Below are 21,524 nucleotides of genomic sequence, written 5' to 3'. Positions count from 1 at the left end.
AGTTTTGGTTGTGTTTTCTCCTTTATGACATCAATGCAAAGAGCATTGAGCTACATCTAAAGAATATCAAATGCACAGATACTGCTACAAAAAGCTCGTCAAGTACCTATGCTTCTACTGGAGTGTGTTTATGGCCAGTTGGCCAGTACTGATTTAACTGTGGTATCTTATTTTTATTTTTTTTTCTGTTTGTAACAGTTACACAGGATTGAATTAAAACATTTTTGCTTAATTGAAAGAAATAGTCCAACACGATGGCATAGTAAAGTAAAACCAGAGCAGTGTACATTTTTGCATGATAACTGAAAAATGTTATGAATTTCATAAATATGGAATATGTGTAATCTCCTGAGGGCATCTTATTGTGGAGGAATCCCAATTCCAGCCCTGTGAGAAGGATTTTACTTGGTGATGGGTTGACATTGGCCAGCAATGAACTTTGCTCATTCCTCCCTGTCAGTGGGATGGGGAAGAGAATTGGAAGAGCAAAAGCAAGATGAAACTCATGGGTCAAAATAAGGATAATTTAATAAGCAAAGGAGAAGGCAACCAATCCCCATTGATGTACAGTCCCTCAATAATTCCACCAGCAGACCAGTGCCCAGCCAGTGTCTAAGCAGCAGCTACTTTGGAAAAACATCACAAAAACAATTTGTATTGCTGAGCATGATGTTCCATGTTGTGGAATATCCATCCCTTTGATCAGTTTGGGTTAGCTGTTTTCTCCCAGCCCACTTGCTGGGGAAAATGTCTGAGAAATTGATAAACCCTTGGTACTGTACAAGCTCCGTCCAGCAGTAGCTGAAACTTTGATGTGGTGGGATTTTTTTGTTTGTTTGTTTTGATCTAAAATAGTGCACCATATGAGGTGCTATGTAGAAGATTAGCTCCATTCCAGCCAGACCCAGTGCACACCCTTAGGTGCTTATTCATAGTTAATGATTTGTTATTCACTGAAATATTTGTTGTATCACTTTGTGTTTGGAAAAATTGGTGGAAGAACCTTGATAGTTAAACATGTGGTGAATTTTATGCATGTAGATAATCTGGAAGACAGAGGAAAAAAGAACCAGCTGTGACTTGGAAAATCAGAAAAGTCACTATGAAGTAATCCAGGTTGCCAAAAAAATGAATATTTTCTTATATAAAGCTGATGAACAGTACTGTTTTATGTATCTTTAAAACCTACACAAGATCTTTAATGAAGGAATTACAAAATTATTAAAGGAAGTTTAAAGCTGATTTTTCTTAAAGGAATTAAAAAATGACATTGTATTTTGAAAGCTCTTGAAATGAACTGCCTGGGGTGCACATGAGGTCAGAGCTGCAGCTTAGTTTTAGAAAAGTCCTTGATAATTTTTACAAATTAAAAAATTTGCACTTAGTAAGCTTAGAGCAAGGAAAAATAAATCCTAAACTTCAGAGCTTAATAATATTGCCTAGGAAAGACAGGAAAGGCTGTTGTTGCCCAGTATGCTTTATCACATAACTAGAGAAAAATTTGCCCTACTTTGTTTATAAAATGAACTAAATAGTGTCTTTTTAATGCTTTAATGAAATACAGATTTGCACATCCAACATTATTTCACTGTCTAACTTTTTATTGTGTAAGTTTTCTTTCTTCCTTGTAGGCTTTATATTTGAGTACTTGTTGTTGAACTTCCGTGTTTATATTTCTTAATCCATGTAAGCACAAATCTGGACACAAATTCATGTCCAAGCAAATAGCTGATCATATCTTGCTGCAGTGTGACATTCCCTGCTGCCCTGCCTTGTTTAGGTAGTAGAGAATGTTATCACTGATACATCTGCTGCCCTGGAGGTTACTAGAAATGTCACTGTTGTCCCCTGATCTTGATTTGAAAGGCCATAGAGGTACAGATGTCATGTCCATCTTGGATGACTCCCAGGAGCTTGCTGATGTCCTCTCTCAGTGGCTTTGGTGTTCCCACCAGCTGCTTTGTGGTGTTGGTGCCTCCTGCTTGTAGTACAAGTTTTCCCTGGCAGGTGCTGGGTCTTGGTGGTGATAAATCTGATGAAGCAGCTGCTGGGCTGAAACTGTTAGGATAATTGCAGATATTTCAGTGTAATTGTGTCTCCTCCCTTCCTTCTTACTGGACATACCAAGTTTTTGGTACTTACCACAGTGAGAGTCTCAGAATAATTGCAGTGCAAATAGTACCTCGTTTTTTTACCTCTTACTCTTTTTTTACCTCTTACTCTTTTTTTGGCTTTAATGCAGTTTGCCTGTTGATTACATTGTATTACTTAATATTTGAGTTTGAATTTTTACATGGCACCTACATAGAACAAGTGCGACAGAAAACAACAAATTGCAAAAGCCTGAATCACTGCAGACAGTTTTTTAATGTTTATACAAATTAAGTTTCCTGAAACTTCTTTCAATTTCCTCCAAGAAGAAGAAATAAATTATTTAAAAAATGGCTTGAGGAATCCTTCTTCTGTTAATTGTTGAAGAAGTCCTCACATTCCTTCATCTCTCATACTTTCAGAAGTGTTTTACTTCTTCTACCCTGATTTCTTTATGTCTCATATGCTGGAACAGTCTCATTATTTACATCTGCTCAATAATCTGTCCTAAGTGTGTTTATTTTGGTTAGTTTTGCACCCTTTTATGCTGCTCTACTGTCCTTTAATCTAGCCCAAATTACAATTTAATAATGAAGGTGAGGATTGAGGAGGACAGACAGTTCTAGTTCAAAACCTTAGCTGTAAAACAAAACCCTTCAGTCCTCTTGCATCTTCTGGTGTTGCAGTCCAAAAAATTCTAGATTTTTCTGGGTTCAGTCTGCCCAGACTTTCAAGGGCAGCTCTGCTTTCATGTTCCTGTGTACAGAGTGCAGTGCAGAACTGCGACTGCATGTGGCTTACAAAGCCAAGGGGGAACTGAGGCTTTTCTTTAATGAAAACTGTGTGCCTTTTTACTAGGGGTGAGACGAGCCTTTTAACAGAAGTAGTTTACTAACTGCCTGATGAAGTTTCTGTAGCAAAACTGACTTTTGAGCCAACTCTTTGAGTATTTGCCTAGTAGAGCACTGAAAAAGAATTACTAAGGACACAGAACCAAGCAAAATAAAAGCAGAGTATAACATAAGCAGTTTGGTTTGCCCCTTCTTGTATTTATCTTCTAGAGGGTTTCCATCTTTCTTCTCCACCACAACTGCTTTTATTAATTTGCTTTGTTCCAATTAACAGAGGGACACAGTTGGCTATACTAGCTATACCTTAGCTGGAAATTTTAAGTTAGGAGACTGACATTTCATTTTAACCTATTTTGTGAGTTCTGATCAATAGTGGGAGGATAAAAATGGATTTGGGGTAATACTTACGTTATACTGATTACGTGGTAAGAAAATAAACTTGCAATGAACGAGCTGGTTTCACACCCATAGTGAGATGGGTGTGTAAAATAAAGGTTGTTAATTCTAGGTTTTTGTGCTGAAATTTGTAAAGCTTGAGTCGTGTTTATTGCTTCCATTTTCACTACTCTTCTGACACATCCTTAAGGAAGAGGGGTATTGGGAATAGTTTTGTAAATTATTTTGAGCAACTGAACTTACCTCATTGCCTGAGAAGGATATGGGGTCTTGCTTCCAGGTACAGCCATTGTTGTTCTGAAGTTCCTAAAAATGGTATTGCATGTTTTAATTTGTGAGAGCTGAGTTATTAAAATTATGTTGAACTAGCTCTCATTAGGGAAACCAAGACTTCAGTGTCCTTTCTGTAGCTCCTGTTAATTAATGGAAACATTAATAGAAAATGGTGAGTTTCATTTACTTTTTTTATGTTAAAGACTTGTAATTTACAGACTTACAGACCAGGCTACAGTGCTGCCTTGTGATGGAAGCAGATCAGCTGATGTCTTTCAGTAAGTCCATTTCTTTACAATGCTTCTGCAAAAGCGTGCCATTTTATTTTTACATCTATCATTTACTATTTTATAACATTTAAACTAATGAAATTATCTATCTCAAAAATTTAGGAATTATTTGTCAATCTTAGTTACCTCTTCCTGATCCTTGACTTCCTTGAAGTTGGTGTTGTCACATTTGAAGGCAGAACAATGTATAGTTCTGCCTTATGGTTAATGGATATCCTTGACAGAGATTTCAGGGTCCGTATCTTTGTTGGAATAAACTTTGCAGCCCGAAAGGTCTGCTGCCAGGTTGACTGCATCTTCAAGTGTGCATTTTCTGCACACAGCAGTCTAGAGAAGGCTTTTAGAATGCTTGGAGGTCTGGGTTTGGAGACTGGTACAAAGATTTTGAACTTGTCCCTTGTTTCACTGTGCATGTAATACAATGAGAACACGACGGCTTGCTTTCTTTTCCCTTGCATAACTGATTCTAGTAAGAGAGTCTTGATTACCTCAGTTGTTTACTCATGCTCCCTTTTGGAGATTACTTGGGGTTTTGGAAAGCAATCTGTGGCTCCTTTAGCTGTGGGAATATTGTTAAGAAAGGAGGGGTTTACATTATGCTTTGAAAAATACTTTGCTTTCTCAAACTATGTATCAAAAATGTTTTTCCCCCAGATCCTGAGGCTTTATCTGTGTGAGATTCTGATTTCTTGTCCCTTGTGAATGAGTTGCCCCATCTGGGTCACAATGATGAGATAAATGCCTTGTTAAACTGGTTCTAACCCTCAGAGGCTTGAAAGTAGGCAAATGCAGAAATTAAAATAGAAGGTTTTAGCAGGTAACTACAGAGTTGCAGGCAGATGACTCTGTAGTCAGCTATTGTAAATAGGACATCCTAAATGACTTAAGTCAGTCTTTGAACTGGCTCCAGAAGGACTTACATTTCATGTGCAAAGTCCAAGGCTCATAATACATTTGTACCACATGATGCTCTAGGATAAAGTTTACTGTGTGAACTGTTTTAAAATTAAAATTCGATTGAAATGGTGGTAGAATTATTTTTTGTGATTTGAGATGTTTACTTAATTACTCTTTGTATTCAACTGTCAATTAGATGTCTTGCATAAGACCCAGAGCCAAAGTGAGCTACTCAACCTACTGAGACACTGGGATGGTACAAACACCTTTGGCTCCAAAAGAACACCAGTAAACTTTGTGTGTGGAGCTTTTGGCTTTTTGTTTATTTTTAAATGGTCACGTGGACACTTTAAAACTTGAGGCTTTCAGCAGCTTGCACACGGAGAGCCCGTAAAGCATCAGAATCCCTTAGATGGTATTCACACACACTTGAACAATGTGGTTTGTCACTGAGTGCTGCACTGAAACAATTCATTTCTTGATGACAAAGAGCTGAAGCATGACATGTACTGCAATGAAAATTCCTTCCTTCAGCGAGCACCACGGAGGCTGCTCCTGCTCGGTACAGACCAGGTCAGGTACACACAAGGATATGTGATGCTGTAGCTGCAGGCTATTAAGAGCCAGTTCACTCTCTTAAGTTTTTATTCTTATATCAGCTTCAAACACTACCATAGTAATCTTATAGTTTTATAGATGGCATCTTTAATCAAAGATAAGGGAGGTGATATAAAAATTTGCTTCTCATATGGAGAGGGAGCTTTCATTAATTATAGACTTGACCCAAACAGAAGAGTAGGTGTGGCTGAAAGTTAATGCTTGTGGTGGACAAATCAAACTTGTTTTCACGCAGAAGTGCATGTGCATTGAGATTATCCACCTCTGCTCTGGCTGTTTGTTAAATCTAAGAGACAAGATAAACTTATTTCTTTTACAAAGGTGTGGCCACAGATCAGTGCCGGAGATAGAAATAGTTTGTTGTAACCAGCTTCCTCAAAGTTAAAACTGTGTTTCGCTTTTCTGAGGATTTTTCTTTGCATGTAATGATTGTATTATAGGAGCACATTGTTTTTACTCATCACAAAGTCTGTGCCTGTTTTACTGTGTTCAGAAGTGCTTGGCAGGCTCCAGCTCAGACATTTAATATAATTAACATGAAGGTGTTTCCTGCTCAGGAGGTATTTAAGCATTCTAGGATGATCAAGCATTGAGGCTGGAAGATGAGCTGTTCAAAACCAATAGTTGAAGGCCTTGTAGATTAGTAATCCAGAAGAGAGCTGTTAATGAACAGAGTGGAAGCAACATTAAGTAAGTGAACTGAATTGTAACAAAATGTTCATCATTTTAAATAACAAAGCCTTACACAAAATTAACTGGGCTGTCAGTGTCCCAGTTAAAAAAATATTCTCCCTAGCTTGTCTGCACCTCCTTTCCCAGGAGCCTCCCATTTTCATTTCCCCCTCTCTTCTCTTCCTTGCATCCTTTCTTTTTTCCTCTCTCACTTTTGGTAGCTGTGGAAAAGAGAAGGGGGTGAAACAGGAGTGGTAAATGGATTTGACAAGAGGCAAAAATACTATCAGGAGACAACTCAGTCCTCAAAAGGTGAAGCAAAACAAACTCTGAAGGTGAAGCCCGTGGTCTTCTGGCTCTGTAAAGATGCAGAGATGCAGGTAGGCTGCCTTCAGTGAGCTTGTATCCAGAAGGAATCCTGAATTCTGCTGCTATTTACTCGGTAAGCTAGTCCTTCTCAAGAAGCCAATATGACTTCAAAGAAGCACTTCGTAGTGTAAATCCATGTTATGATGTCTGTTTGAGCTGGCAGAAAGCCTGAACTCTGTGGAGGTATGTAGAAAACCCATCCACATCCACGTGTTTATTTTGATGTGTAACTTTTGACAATTTAAATAACTGTATTAATGGCATTTAAAGGAATGTGAGAATGAAGAGCTCCGATGATAAATCGGTAGGGCTGTGGAATGTACTGTGAAATGGTATCTTACATTGGTGCTGTGCTGGAGTTTGTGACAAAAATCACTTTCTATGATGCATCTGTGACTGCAATTTATATAAGTTTTGAGTCTCCTTTTCATCTTCTCTGTCGTTATCTTGTTGAAAGGTCTAATGCTTTTCAAGATTCCTTGAAGAACTACTTCTTTTGGACACATGACTAGAAAAGCCATGTGAAAAATGAGAATAGATTTTTACAAGTTGTATCTAAAAAGATGTCTGTGTTAAAGCATTTTTAAATTGTTTTCATAAATGTAACTGTACAGACGCATAAAAGATGAAGGTTGTTTGCTCCAAGACATGGGAGTCATGGACCTGGCCCATTAAACACTCTCATAAATTGTGATTCAGTATTGTCATCTCTTAAGAAATGATGCTTCACTCAGATACTCCATATTGAAATATACCTGGAATTTAAATGAAAGCAATTAATCTAGGATTTATATTGAAATCTCTGCAGATGTGTGCTTTCAGACAAATGAGAAAATCCATAGTGAAAACTTTTGCAATAAAGTTATAATTACTTAAAACCAGAAATAATAAAATCTACTATTAAGTCTCAAAGCAGCAAAATGTCTCATATTACACAAGCTGACTTATCTAAGTATAATTCTATGTTTTTCTGCTAGTTCTTACTGAATTTGTCATTTCAATTCAATTTTCCATTCCTGACATCAAAAAGAAGTTGTTTAATCATTTTAGTAAATTGTTCTTCCTTTCTTCTTAAAGCTCAGTAAAATTTTAATGGCCAGTTTTCAAAGCTGAATTTACAAAGCTAAGTCAACATTCTTAATTGGTGCCTTTCTAGTGCCACTTTAAAAAAGAAAAATTATTGCTTTTTTCTGCAGCATGTTTGTAACTGTAGGTTGCCTAGGTATTTAGACTGTTGGTATTCAGAAGTGACATAATAAATCTACATTAATGCAATTTGTAATCACAAATATCCAGTGAATGTAAGCTGCTGTGTTTTTTTGTGAGCAAACGGTGGCTCAGTGCCTTGTTGCCAAAAGTCTGAGTTTCAGTTGGGCTCAGCGTGATTGATGCAAATGTGGAATGGCTGGTACCACACTAGATGCTTGTCTTTGTTCTAGACAGTGGGCTAATTTAGTTCATGAAATCAACTCATTTTAGGTGAGTTCCTTTGCTGAAATTGCAGGGTGTGGTTTATGAAGATTTTGATGCATAGATAAATGGGAGAGTTTATGCAGCACCAGCCAAACCTCACAAGTCCTGGTTGCATCTCGTTCATTTGGCCCTTTCTTCACTCTCCGGCTGTGCTGCCAGGAGCTCGCACTCATGCTGGGCTCAGGGACCTGCACAGGGCCTCCTCACTGGCCCAATGGGTGCAGGAGAGGCTGGGGCAGGGGAGGGCATTAGGCTGCTGAAAGGCCATGGAATCTTCTGGGATCTCGTGCTGAACGAGCTGCAGTCTGCAGCCTGGAGCTGTGGTCATTCATGTCCCTGTGACAGGCGTGTCCCCAGCACAAGACCGAGCACTCAGGTGTGTGTAACAGTGCATCCCTCCCTCCCTGCTGCCTCTGCACCCATCTTACACAGCCTTTCCTGCCTTTGGACAGTGGGAACTTGAGAGGCTTGTTTTGTTTTGGTGTATGCAAACCTGTTTTATCCCTTCTTGTGGGCAGAAACGTTCTTCCCAAGAATTAAAGACTTGTTGCTGGAATTGAACTATATTTAGAGTTGTCCAGATGAATTGTTCTTATTCTAAGTTCCACTTTGTTTCCACTAAAGTGGAACTTTAGTCCAAGGCAGATGACTACATGCTCACAACAAACTTTAAAGAGCACAAACCTTCCTGATTTTTTTTCAACTATCACTTTGAACCACAATGCTTAAACTCACATAAAAGAGCAGGTGGGGAAATGCTGCAAGTGTGAGTCTGGATGTTCAAAAGCGTTTTCATGTCCCTGGATTTGTAAACACCATTCTGTATCTCCCAATGTAGTTACAGAAAGTAGGAAAATGATGTAGTAACGTGATGTCTCTGTTCCTCAAGTCATGGTGAGTCAATATGAACAAAGGAAGACAAGCATCATGTGTTTAAAGAAATGAGTGATGCTGCCTTTTTGTCTCCTCAGTCAAACTGCTTCATCTGGTTCTTTGAGCTTCTTACTATATAAAATGAGATATTACCTGTGTTAGGTAACTCAATGTGATGATTATTGTTTATACAATGCTTTAAACCTAGGCTAGAGTATAAATATCAAGATGAGCTTTTCACTCATTGAGATAGTCCAGTGCAGCATGGTTACAATTGACCTAGGGGCAAGGATATTATTAGTTCATTGCCCACCAAAACTGGAATTTAACTTTTCTTGGGCTTGCTGGATGCTACTGTAATATCTGACATGATTTGTTTTGTATTACTACAAAGCAACAAAGTTCATTATATATTTTCTCTGGCACAACTGTCAAAACCATTTCACAGGCTATCAAAAGTTGCCCATACTTACACATATTCAAGGAATCAGGTTTCCCCTGACAGGTTTCTCTGTACAGATTCATCTTTTCCCAAAAGTTAGGAGTTGAAAAATTACAGCAGAAAATTCCAGGAATATTTTACAAAGCCAGTTTTTAGTAACCAGCTTTACCTGTCTCCCAAACATGGTTGTGTACATGAAGCTGATGTAATGTCAACACTTGGCTGTGGGAGGAAAGGAGTAGTTATAGAAGGCATCATGGGTTTGTTGGGGCACACCTGGCATCTATGTGGAGGTGCCACCCAGTGGCTGGATGATAATAATGAGCTTTTCTGATGAATTAACAAAAAGGCCAAAAAAAGGGGAAAAAAACTACTTAAAGGAGTACATCTTATATTAATATTTTACTTAGTTTGGGGATTTCTTTTAAACATTGCTATCAGCACACGGAGTTCAGTTTCAGAAAAAGTAGTAACTGACAGAATTTGTTAATGGTCTTCAAATTACAGAATAAAAAAAGAGCTTCAGTAATTTGAATAGTCTCCAAGTGATGAAATGACAAAATGTATTCCTCCTTTGAAATGAGGTTTTAGAAAGTGGATCAGTACATGTTCCAGTTATTTTGTACCAAACAAAATTTTTGTTTGTTGTTAAATTGTGATTTTTTTCTATGCAAATGAGGGCTAGAAATACAGCTAGAGGGGAGTGATTGTTTGTGGTAGGTATTAACTGAAGTTTATGATGTATCTCCTCATAGGAACGTCAATACAGAATGATAACAACCTGGATTGTAGAAATAAAAAGTGAGTTGCTGTGAAGATACTTAAGATACAAAGATACTTAAGACAGCAAGATAGAAAATTAAATCTATTGCAGTTAATTCCACAGCTGAGAACATCAGGAGGCAAAATAGTGAAAGGGTAAATGGCATCTGGCACAAGCCTGGTATAGGTAAAACTCTATGCTACTATTCATGAATATTTTAAGTAGTTATAATATTGGCAGGGTTTCTGGGCAGCTAACTCCATCATTCATTAAATTTCCAGATTATCTACCAGATAACCTTATAATTAAACTTTGTAGATTGATTTTATAATCCATTTTTCTGAAGTTTCTTTACTGGGTTTTTTTCCTAGTTAATAGAGGTGCTAAAAAAGTTTAAACATAGTTAATAATTGCAGTAATTTCTATGACAGAGGGGCTTTTTGATTTTGTAAAACGGAAGAAGATCACTTGGAATAAGAAACTAGAAGCTGCTTGGATTCACTGTATTAAAGATTTGGCACAGCAGCATTGTGTCTGTGGTAGCATTCAGAAAAACATGTTTTGAAGGCCTAATGACTGTAGCATTTCCAGCTGCATGCTGTTTGAAGTGCAGGAAAGCCAGAAGCTTGGAGCCATTTCACCTCATGATGAAGTTGCTCAGAGCTTCAACAAACTGCCAAATGCAAACAAATACATTTAATAACCTGAAATTAATATATTGTACTGGTAAGGCGGTAGAAAGAAAAAACAAATACATGTAGGAATGGAAGTGGACAACAAGTACGACAAGTTTGTGGTATGAGAGTGGCTCAGAAAAGCTCTGTGCAGTCTTTGTGTGAGCAAATGTATCGTGGAACAAAGCAACGAGGCAGCAGACCTGCTCTTCGTGGTTTTCTGTGTGAGTCGAGCAGGGACATTGCATGCAGCTCTGGACACATCTTTGCTGGAGGGGTCTTGTCAGAAGGAAACAGAGAGGAGAACATGGGAATTCCTTTAGAGAACGGGAAGATGATGCTAAATAATGCTTGTGAGTGAGAGCTACAGCTGAAGCTTGCAAGTATTTAAATGGTGTGAATTTGCCAAACAAAGAAAGGAATGATTTAGGCTGAATTAGTGAGGCAAAGTGGAGTAACTATAACAAAGGGTACTTTTAGGTGAGGTATTAACCCTGTTATTAAGACATATGAGAAAACACCTTGAAGTAAGCCAGTAGGAATACTTCTGTGCTGACAAGATGTGACCTAAGGTAGTTTAAACAGACTTTTCTATCTCTAGGATCTAGAACAGTGGAGGCAGAAAGCTAAAACTCAATTCACCTGTGAATCTGAAGCCTGGCCATTAGATGGCAGGGTGATGGCACCAGAGGGTGTGTGCCTCCCCACCACTTCTCAGTGCCATGCCCAAGGAGGAGCTCTGAGCCATTCATCACTCCCAAGGCCTGGGAGAAGTTTGAAATGCTCAGTTTCCATGTAAAAATCACACACACACATATCCTGTCACTCCCACAACAGAAGGACATACAGTACATACGTCCGTTCAAAGACGTGTGTCTGCTCCAGATTTCCACCCCTTGAAACTCTGTGAGTAGGTAGATGTGTGCAAGAGGTGTCCCACTGTAGCAACCACTTTGTATAACAGAGCTGAAGTTGGCTCTTCTGTTCTATAACCAGGGACACAGAAATGGGATTGCTGAGGCAGTGGGAAGAGGTGACATAGATGTGGTAAGTAGCTTACTGCAGACTGTTCAGGGAGTCCACATACTGGTTCTGTGGAAAAGATGACAGAAAGAATAATAAGCAGTAGCTTTGTATGGAAAACTTCAGCCCAGAGCAGGCTGTTTGAAATGCTCAAAATATATTAAGGCTGTAACGACAGCAACTCAAATAATGCACAATTAAAAACCCCTTGTTTAAAACAGTCTACATGGCTAAAGGATCTGCCCCAAGGAGTGATCCTTATAGATGCATCCGCACTTCTTTTGCCTCTGGAGCGAACTGTTTGTGTTTGTGCCGCCTAACATTTGACCTGGGTCTGATGCCCCCATGGCTCTAAGATTGTAATTATATTTTTGTGGCTTCAGTTCAAAGTGTTTGAAGTAATGTGAAGGTTGCTTTGCTGCCTGCAAGACTGGTGTTTTCATAGCATTATGCCAAAAGTATGCTGCATGGTGTGGGGCACACAGAGGCTGTCTGAGGACAAGAGGCTGGTTGGGATGGTGGAGGGCAGGAGAAGCCACTATTGGTCTAGTCCTATCCTTGCTGTGACATCCTCAGGGCAGTCTGCCCACAGAGCTGGAAAAGCCTTGGCTTTTCCTCTGAGAGAAGCAGTCAGTCTCCTTCAGAAGAGAGTCCAAGCACATGGTGCTGCATGTGTGGTACGGCTGACAAGGGCATCAGAACCAGGGAATGAACCAGGGAGGTAAATTATTTGTCAGCATAGGTGCATCTGTCATAGTTACGAGCACTGAGGTGGTGGATGAACCAGAGAAATGCCCCTTACTCCTCTTCATATTGTTCTGTGTTTTGCAGTAAATCTTTAGTCAGTCATTTTGCTGATTAAATTGATATTTGCTGCTCCCAGGGAAAAATTCTAGTCCTGATATGGTGTGGGAGGGGGAAGACTGGCTAGAGGATCTGAATAAACAAACAAAATATCTTTCCATTGTAATCAAGTTGCTCTTGCTCATGCATGCTCTCTCTTAAAAAATGATCTCATACTGTGTTGATTGAAAAGTGGGAATTAATAGGCAAGAACAATCTACTGGATACAGACTGCAGAAAAACAGCAGATGGGAGATGGATTGCAGGGCTGAATATGATGGATTAGGAGGGAAGCCGTGTCTGTAAAATTTATAAGGATGCTAGTTTAGTAAGCACTGTTGTGTTAAAATGTATGGCAACCCACTCTCTTTGTTTTGTTAATGAGTTGTTTGCTCATTGCTCCCTACATTGTCTTTACATATTTTTGCCTACAAGCTAGTTCCCTTCAAAAATATTTTTAATTGTTATATTTTAAGTCAATATGTTAAGATAGTTAATAAGATAACATTGTGTTGCTACTAAGGATTAAGGCTTGGACAAGGTAAGAGGAATTAAGGTAAGAGTGATGGGGCCCAACTGTGTGGTCTGCAGCATAAAGAGAGCGCTGCCAGGTCAGTTCCCATCTGGTGGTTTCCTTTCCCAGTCAGTAGTTCTGCTGCAAATCAGGTAAAGAGAAGATGTACGTATTTACAGAACTTTTCCTTTTCATGCCTCATGCTCCCTCCAAAAGCTTGATAATTTCCAAGACCTCCTTCTTGCTCTTCCTTTGCTTCACTGTAAAATTAGTTATTACTGTAACTAATAGCTGTATGAAAATATGTATGCTGGTTTTGGCTGGCATAGAGTTCATTTGCTTTGCGATAGCAGGTATGGGGGTATGGTTTGGATTTGTGCTGGAAACAGCAGAGGTAACGCGGGGCTGTTGTAGTTACTGCTGAGCAAAATGTCTGGGAGGGTTTCATAACATGCTCAGTGTGTTGCAAGCACCTTCTCCCCCCAGAGCCTCGGGGCTCTGAACAAGTGGGAATGGTTACACAAACATGCCTGGGTGAGAAAAGCAAGGGTGTGGGTTGACAGTGCCTCAGTTTCTCTGTGGTGACTGTCCCCCCACCTGCCCTTGCCCCACAGTGAGTTTCTCTGCCGTGCATTGGGGTGAGCTGCTCTGCATCTGGGCTGGAAGGATGGAATTTGGCTGGGCAGCTGGGGCAGAAGAGGTGCAGCCCTGTGCCCTCACACCCTGTCTTGCCCTCAGGAGCTTGTGTGTGTGCCCATGCCTTCAGGAGGGAAGCGTTCTGCAGCATTTCCCTGGAAAACTGCCCAGTGCCATAAAGTCAAACTTAGAGGCTCTGGTGAGCTCAGCTCATCAGCAGATTGTTGTTGGGAGGATAGACTTCAAACTGTGAAGAAATTCAAAGAGCACTTTTTCTCACCTGTTTGGAAATCTGGAGCTGGCTGTTTTCCAATGCAACATCTTTGGGTTGAAACCTCCCAGGCTGCTTCTGTCAGCTCTGGTTTTTTGGTGTGAAATTGTGTCCTTTAAAAAAAAAAAAAAAGGCGCCTGAAAGAATCAGTGCTGCTTCACTGTATTCTGAAAGCAGCAGCTTTCTGGCTACCACCCTGCAGACCTGCCAGCATCCTGAGGTCTAGTGGTGTCTCAGGGATTGATGGCCATCAGGAGTGGGCATGTGAGGCAAGGTGTGAGGATGTCCCCAAGGAGGCCCAGCCTTCGTTGGTGGAAGGGAGCCAGCAGGAACGTTCCCGGTGGATGTTGCTGGCTTGCTTGGGGACCAGCACAGCCCCCTGTCTGCAGCAGGATCAAGGATATCCTAGTGAAATATCCTGTCTTCCTACCTAAGAAGTGTGTGCTTCCAGAGCTTCCTCTGGCTTCCTTTGTTATTTGGGATTAGTGATGTGTTATTTTCTGACACAGGTTCATTGTATATCACTTGGGGTGCAGATGCTTGTCACCAGCCCAGCAGCACCATGGCAAATGGTGGCCTCTTGCAGAGTGTCAGTGTCACCTCAACAGCTGACAGCTCTTCCATCCACTTCCCTTGGTGTGCCATTATTTTCTTCCTCCTCACCCTGCCTTCTTATGCAGACTTCAGCCAAACACCTTCCTGGTCTCCTGCCCATATCATGTCACTTGTTCATTGCTCTGGGTGATGGGGTTGACAGTCCCCAGCCCACTGTTAGTCCCTTCAGCAGTATTGACCATAGGCAGGGTAGGTAGGGTGCCACTGGATCTTTCAGCACTAGCTGAGCAGCTTTTTAATGTGACTTTTGACTTTTCTCACATGCAATGTGTGTGGAACCACCCCAAAAGCAAGGTCTATCGGGGGAGGCAGAACATGAAAATCAAGACGGACAGCTCAAAGTCAGCTATGTCCTGGGGAAGGTAACCAGCTATTAAGAGTGATGCAGTTTCTTCCTTAGAAATAGGTAAATAAACAAAATAATTGCACATGTTTATTGGGATATGTGTTAAAATGTCAAAACATTTTCACCACAATTATGCAATAAACCGAACAGTTTTATAAATATGCCTGAGGCTTTTCTGCTCACTTATTCACTCTTTGAAAACTCTATATGAAAGTCAGTTATAAAACTGAATTTGCTAATAAAGCTGTGCAAACAGAGCTGGATTTGGGACAATATGATGAGTCTGGAAAAGAAGCCTGTGGGAAAAAGGTAGTTTTGTTCCAACCAAAATGGAAAATATGCATATTTTAAGAACAAAACAAAACAAGAACATTTTAAGACTTTTTTTTTTTCTGTGAAAGCAAAATATTTGATGAGGGTATTTTTTCTGCCTAGAGATCTCTCAGTGTTTCAAACTGGGGTAAGTTCATTGGATGGCTGACAGTGAGGTGGTTGCTTGTGAGGCTCCACTTGCCCTGTGAAGAGAGGGCGGAGAATTGGGGCTTGTTCAGTTTTGGAGAGGAGGCAGCTTTGGGTGGTGATGGAGACTTTTCACAGTGGTGCACAGTGGGAAGACAAGACAACAGCGAAAAGTTGATAAAAGAGAGATGCAGATTAGATGCAAGAGAAAACATTTTCACTGTTGTCCAGAGAGGTTGTGATGTCTCTGCCCTTGCATATTTTCAAGAGTTGGTTGGGTAAAGTCCTGAGCAACCTGGTATGTTCCCATAGCTAACCCCACTTCAGGCAGGACACAGGACCAGAGACATCCTGGGGTCCCTTCCAACCTAAATTGTCCTATGATAGCCTATGAAAAATTCAGTCCAATTTTGAAATAAAAATATCAAAATACATACAGTTTTAAAACAGCTGCACTTTAATCAATTTTCAGTTCATCCAAAGGACAAAAATATATAAACTGTTATATTTATCAACCTTATAATAAAACTATCTTCAGAGAATTCTGGATTCTTGGTACTTCAACTTTTCAGACAGTAAAATGGAAGAGATTTTATAATTTGGTCAGTTTTTACTATTTTGTTTCTCTCTTGAAAGGAGACTGAGTGAACTTTTTTTTTGATTCAGAATTTGAAATTTTACACTGTGGAATAAACATAAGCAAAATTAGGTTTCTTAAGTTTTAAGACCTGTTGTAAAGACGGCTTGCTTAAAATAAATGTACTGCTTTAAAAATTAAATACACTTCTTTTGGGACAACCTCTTCCCAATAAGCGACTTGTTCTGAGAATTCAACTGATCCTTTTCTGAGACAGCTTCCAGAAGGAAAGTGAACGGGACATGTGATGTAATGTGGAACTATAAACTCCAAATGTTGTAATCTGCTGTCTCTGAAGAGGTGGAGTGACAGGAGATAAGACGACTAATTTTTCTGCCTTGTGGCTCTGATGTGGTTATCCTGCTGAGTGCTGTATTTGGATTTTGGTTATTTCATTATCAGGAAAAAGCTGACAAGTTAGTTTCAGAGAGCTAAAGCAGGTGGGATGAATTAATGTCTAAGAAGAGGAGCAAGAAGTTTAGCTAAAATAAAGCAGTGAACTTTGCAAGTACCAGAAGCCTGGAACCACACAACGGGAGAAAACATCTTAGTGTTTTATCAGAAATAAAGCAAACATTGACTCAGGGATTTTTTTTGCTAGGATGCATTAACTGAGCCATGTTTCCTCTCCTTGCAGGTACTATGATGTGTCGGGCAGACGCTGCACTGTTCAGGAGAACCAAACACCCTCAGTAATCTGCCCCCACTCCTACGCTCTCCCAGCGATATCAATGTCTACTGCCTCACTACCAGCAGCACTTAGAAAGGTAGGAGAAAACTAAGTATGTGTGTTTATAGAAACATAGATAAATACACTTACATATATCATGAAGATGTCTACTCTGAAAACAGAATTTAACACAAGGTGTAATTGTAATCTTCCTTTAAAACACCTGTGTTTGAAGTACTGGAAAATTTTCAAATTAATAACATGTACGGAAATAAGGAAGGTACATAATGACTTTAGCTGGCGTGAAGAGACAAAAAAGAAAATGGCTCGAGGAGATCTTCCACATGCTCCCACAAACCATATGGCTTTTTCCTTTTGTTCATAAAAAATATATAAGCCAAAATAATAAAGGACCAACGCCTACATTTCTACAGTTCCCCACTTACCTCGTACTGTTTTTCTCCCAAATTTGCCCTGAACCAGGACACTCGGTAAGTTTTTTCACAGAGAAGGAGGAATGGCTACACGTTTGTTTCTAGTGTTCATTTAGCTCATGTAGTGTTACTCATTTGCTTGGCAGCAGTATTACTGCATGGAAGCAAGCTAGGGAAAATGCTAATTACTCCTGTTCTAATGTGAGAACTTAATTTCAGATTGCAGACAAAGTTGTGCAATGCCATTCTTGTCTTTATTGTAATATTTCCATGGAGAGAGAAATACTATTTTTCCACATTAAGAAAAGCACTCAGCAGGCCAGTAATTGCAAAAGTTTCTTTCTTCTTGGTTGTGGAACTAATATTCATCTGAATACATTTGATGAAGGCTTAAAATATTCTGTCTTTAAAACAAACACATTTATTTTTCAGTCTTCTCAAGCCAGCAAGTCTCATCTACTAACTTAGGCATTTCGAAAAGACTCATTGGTCTTTAGCTGAATACACAAATAACACAAACCCCAAATATCCCTTCTGGTCTCATTCAGGATCTTAGTTCTATTGGTACTGTTGGAACATCCTACAAAAAGATCTCAGTTGTTCACGAAACAGCAAAATGGCACATTTACTGTGCTGGGATGACATTCCATTGTAGAAGAGCTAGCTGTGAAATTGGCTTTCCAACCAAAAAAATTGCTGTTCACCCTATTGCTGTCGTGTATATTAGCTTCTTCCAGGGACTTCTAGAAAAGCAAGTAGATGTTTTATATTTTTCAGTGGAAATAAGAGGAATAGGAGGCTTCAGCTGTTGCTTAGAAAGCTCTGAGTTGGCATTTAGTTCTTCTTCTGGAAAAATTTGTTCATACTTACAGCTAAATTAAACTGTTAGGGTGTCATTTCTCTAACCTGGAACCAATCCATTTTTACTAAGAACATTTAAAACCTTTTAAATGAAGCTTCTGAAAGTGAGTGAGACTAGGCCACATAATTTTATACTTTGATGTATAATGCAAAAGTCTGATTGTTAGATAAATTATAAAAATCAAGGAAATTGCCTGGGGGATGTGTGTGTGTGTGTGTGAATTCAGCAGTTTCTTTTGTATTGGGATAATCTCCTAATGTGTGTAATAACACAGTCACCTGCTGATGACAGATGGTTTATGGGGATTGGGATTTAAGGAAGCCCTGCCTTCCCTCAGCATTTCTTGTAGGACAGTGGTAGAAAACAGTGGATTAGAAAACATAAGCAGTTTGCATCAGGCTCTCTGTTGCTGTGCTTTCTATGGAAATCTGTTCATAAGCCTTTCAAAGGTAAATGCACTGAGTAGAGTCTTGCAGAATAATGTACCCAGACTAATTTGTTTTATCCTCTGTTTTTACTTAATTCATATTATTCCCTTTACCTTGAGTAATTAAGAACTGACTCCAGCAATGACTAAGACAAGCTCTCCTACATTCTTTTGTTAATTAAACAGTCTTCCTACAAAATCTTGCTTATCAGTCTTTGGAGCTCATAAAATTTCGTGTTTGTTTTCTGGGGAAAAAAAAAGTAATTTGATTTTGCTTCTTTCCTTTTTTATGGTAGTGACTATTAAATCATGGTGTTCACTTTCACCTGGATTGCCTTTCACTCTCAGCCAGTTCGTGCCCTACTAGTCAGCAGAAGATCTAAAATAGCCACTCCCTTAATGGTTTTCTTTACCTTCTAAAGAAAAAGCTGTCCCCAGCGTATTCCAAGAACTTGTTGGACTGTCTCCTTCTTGTATTTATTTTTCAACAGAAAAAAAATTAATTTCAAGAAGTAATTAAAGCCATCAAGTTCTGTCCTTTTGGATGCTTTCCTTGTGTGATCAAAAAACACGACTTCTCTCCACCCAAAAAGCTAGTCTATAATAAACTTCTATCTTAGTATACCCTGGTTTTCCCTTTTCATCTTCTTCATCTTGTTAAACAATCTTCCAGGATGGTTTAACGAATCTTCTTCTCGCCTCTTCCTGTACTTCACAGTAACTGTTCTTGATGTAGCAACTTTGTTTCTCTTTCTTTTTGTTTGACTTCCACAGTGATAGTAAAACAGAAGGACATTAAAAATGCTTAAGATTACTTGCTTGATAGTATTACTCAATGAGTAAATGTTGTGTTGCCCAAATCATAAGGCAAAAATACTTCTTTTCACTACATCATTTTCTTAGGAAAAGAGAGGCATCCTTCTGTAACATTATTTCTTTCTCATCAAATACTTCTGGTGTTGATTCAGATGTGCTTCTGGTTCTGTACAGATTTCCATTTTCTTTCCCTTTCAAGGCCTTCTGGAATCTATAATTTTGCTTATTGTAAGCTTCTGATAGAACAGAACAACCAAAAATAATTATATAACAATGAAAGAGATTTCAGAGTGCTCCTATAAAAATACAAACTGCATATGTTTATTAAGTCACTGGAGGTAACTGGATCTATGAGAAATTAAAAATAATACAAATTTGAGTATATGTTTCATTTTTGGGCTTGATCCCCTTATGGTCCATTCACTTAAAAGTTGGACTCAATCATCCTTGAGTCCCTTCTAACTCAGAATATTCTGTGATTCTGTGTGATTCTTGACTTTCTAGTCCTGTGCTATTTAATGTGCAAAACATTTGTTTCATGAAATCAAAGATTAGCTTTTCTCTTCTGGTATTTTGGCAAACAGACATTTGATAACACATGATTAAATATTAAAAATCCCTCAGAAATAATTTCTAGATGTCAGATCCACAAAATATAGTATTTCTAGATTCCAAAACTCAGTTTATTCCTTTTCCCAAATAATGCATTACATCACTGGTTACATTTTCCAGCTTTACTAATTGAAGCTAAATGGGAGCATTTGGTATCCTTGAGTTTGTTTGCAAGTGAAGGGAGAATGGCTTTCTTAGGTTCCTGTTTATATCTACAATGTCTGTGTGGATTCACATTGAGGATTGTTTAAACTGTCATATAGCCTATACTGCATGAAGTAGATAGCTGTGGCCATGCTTTTGTTGTCTGTTTTTTATATCTTTTAGATATAAAAAGAATGTGGCCAGTGTTCTCACTATGAATGAAGAAACAACTTCCTGAATGTTTGACTCATTTCATTTTCTTTGGATAAATAATAATTCAGTTTGAGAACCAAATCATGGATGAAATGTGTGTTTTGCAGTCATGCAGCTTCAGCAGTGACAAAATACTGATACCAAGGGTGAAGGTCCTACCTGTGCTATGGCAAACTCAAATGACCTTAAATTATGTATTTAAAGACAAACACGTGTTAAGCTGATAGGTTTCTTTACAGTTACACTGAAAGGCATTTATTTCCCTGGAGAACATTTTCAAATTTAGATTGGCTTCTGCTGATAGTAAAATGAGTGAATAGAAATAGAGTTTGTATTGCTTCATTATTTATATATTTCCTCTGCATTAGGAATAATGAACACAAAAATCTAGACTTTAAAATTCCATGTGACATACTTAGGTTTCAACATCTTTTTTTCTAAGTCACATCTGTGTGCTATAATGCTGTCTCTGCTCTTATATTCAGGTGTTGATTAGTCATATTTTCAGATTTATAACCAGGTACCTGTCCAAAGGTTTCTCAGGCTTCTTCATCTAGATAAGAGTTCTCACACCTACCTGCTACCTGAACACAGCCACTGCCTTTCACACAAAGATTCAGTTCTATGACATGAATATTCATTGAAGGAAACTGGGTGGAGTACTTCTAACACCCAGGTGTGGCTATGGAAGCCCATTTTGATTCTGTGTCAAATTACTGGATTAAATGAGTTTATTCTATCTCTGCCTTTGCCATATTCCTGAGACAGCAGATATGCAGATCCCTAATTCCTCCTGCTCTTTTAACTCATCTTTCAAGATGATAGTTCATCAAGGTCTAAGATATTTTCATGTTAGGACTCCTCATCTGCTTCTTTAATTTCTGTCTGCCTTGCTTAGAGAAATGTTAGCAAGATGTTCAGCCTAGCTCATCATACTTCTTTTTTTTTTACACTTTCTCAAGAAATAATACAATCTAAAGTCTGTTTGGGATCCATGGGGTTACTAAATTACCTCCCAGAGTTATGTTTAAATGGTAGGAACAAAGCATTTCATACTGTCAGTTGATAAACTTCCATACCAAGTAAGTGAAAAAGCAGGTGAGTCACTTACTAAAGTAACAGACAACAAAATTATCAGTTCATGGATAGGTGAGAGGAACCTGTCCACAGGAGAACAAGTCGTTGCCTTAAGGTTCACCCAAATTTTTAATAGATAAGGCCTTTCAGTGGTTAACCAATCTCCTCCCAGAATTTGAGACTGAAAGAAGAGAAGGCCTCCTTCTCCAGCTTGGAATCAGAAAGCTAAACAAAACCTGGGAG

The 21,524-nt window shown here is 38.9% G+C and overlaps 1 protein-coding gene and 1 long non-coding RNA gene across 5 annotated transcripts in view; one reads left to right on the top strand and one right to left on the bottom strand.

The window, feature by feature from the left end:
* Nucleotides 1-21,524, top strand: part of CRYBG1 (crystallin beta-gamma domain containing 1) — a 95,942-nt gene that overhangs the window by 14,535 nt on the left and 59,883 nt on the right. For all 3 annotated transcript variants that reach the window (XM_030235573.2, XR_007777040.1, XM_030235574.2), the window contains one exon: nt 16,664-16,793. In XM_030235573.2, the coding sequence (XP_030091433.1) occupies nt 16,758-16,793 (36 nt within the window). In that variant the 5' untranslated portion in view covers nt 16,664-16,757. Of the gene's footprint in view, nt 1-16,663; nt 16,794-21,524 lie in introns of those variants that run through there.
* Nucleotides 566-21,524, bottom strand: part of LOC127059339 (uncharacterized) — a 35,293-nt gene continuing 14,334 nt past the window's right edge. The window contains exons 4-8 of one of the 2 annotated variants that reach the window (XR_007777041.1): nt 17,143-19,471; nt 13,979-14,082; nt 11,539-11,774; nt 3,582-3,644; nt 566-2,058 (exon numbers count right to left, since the gene is read on the bottom strand). This is a non-coding gene — a long non-coding RNA (uncharacterized LOC127059339). Of the gene's footprint in view, nt 2,059-3,581; nt 3,645-5,104; nt 6,076-11,538; nt 11,775-13,978; nt 14,083-17,142; nt 19,472-21,524 lie in introns of those variants that run through there. The other variant, XR_007777042.1, reaches the window with a different exon arrangement.

The sequence above is a fragment of the Serinus canaria genome, chromosome 3 (assembly GCF_022539315.1).
Source record: "Serinus canaria isolate serCan28SL12 chromosome 3, serCan2020, whole genome shotgun sequence".
Taxonomy (NCBI): Eukaryota; Metazoa; Chordata; class Aves; order Passeriformes; family Fringillidae; genus Serinus; species Serinus canaria.
Note: the sequence above shows the minus strand (reverse complement) of the source record. Positions and strands in the feature narration are given on the sequence as shown.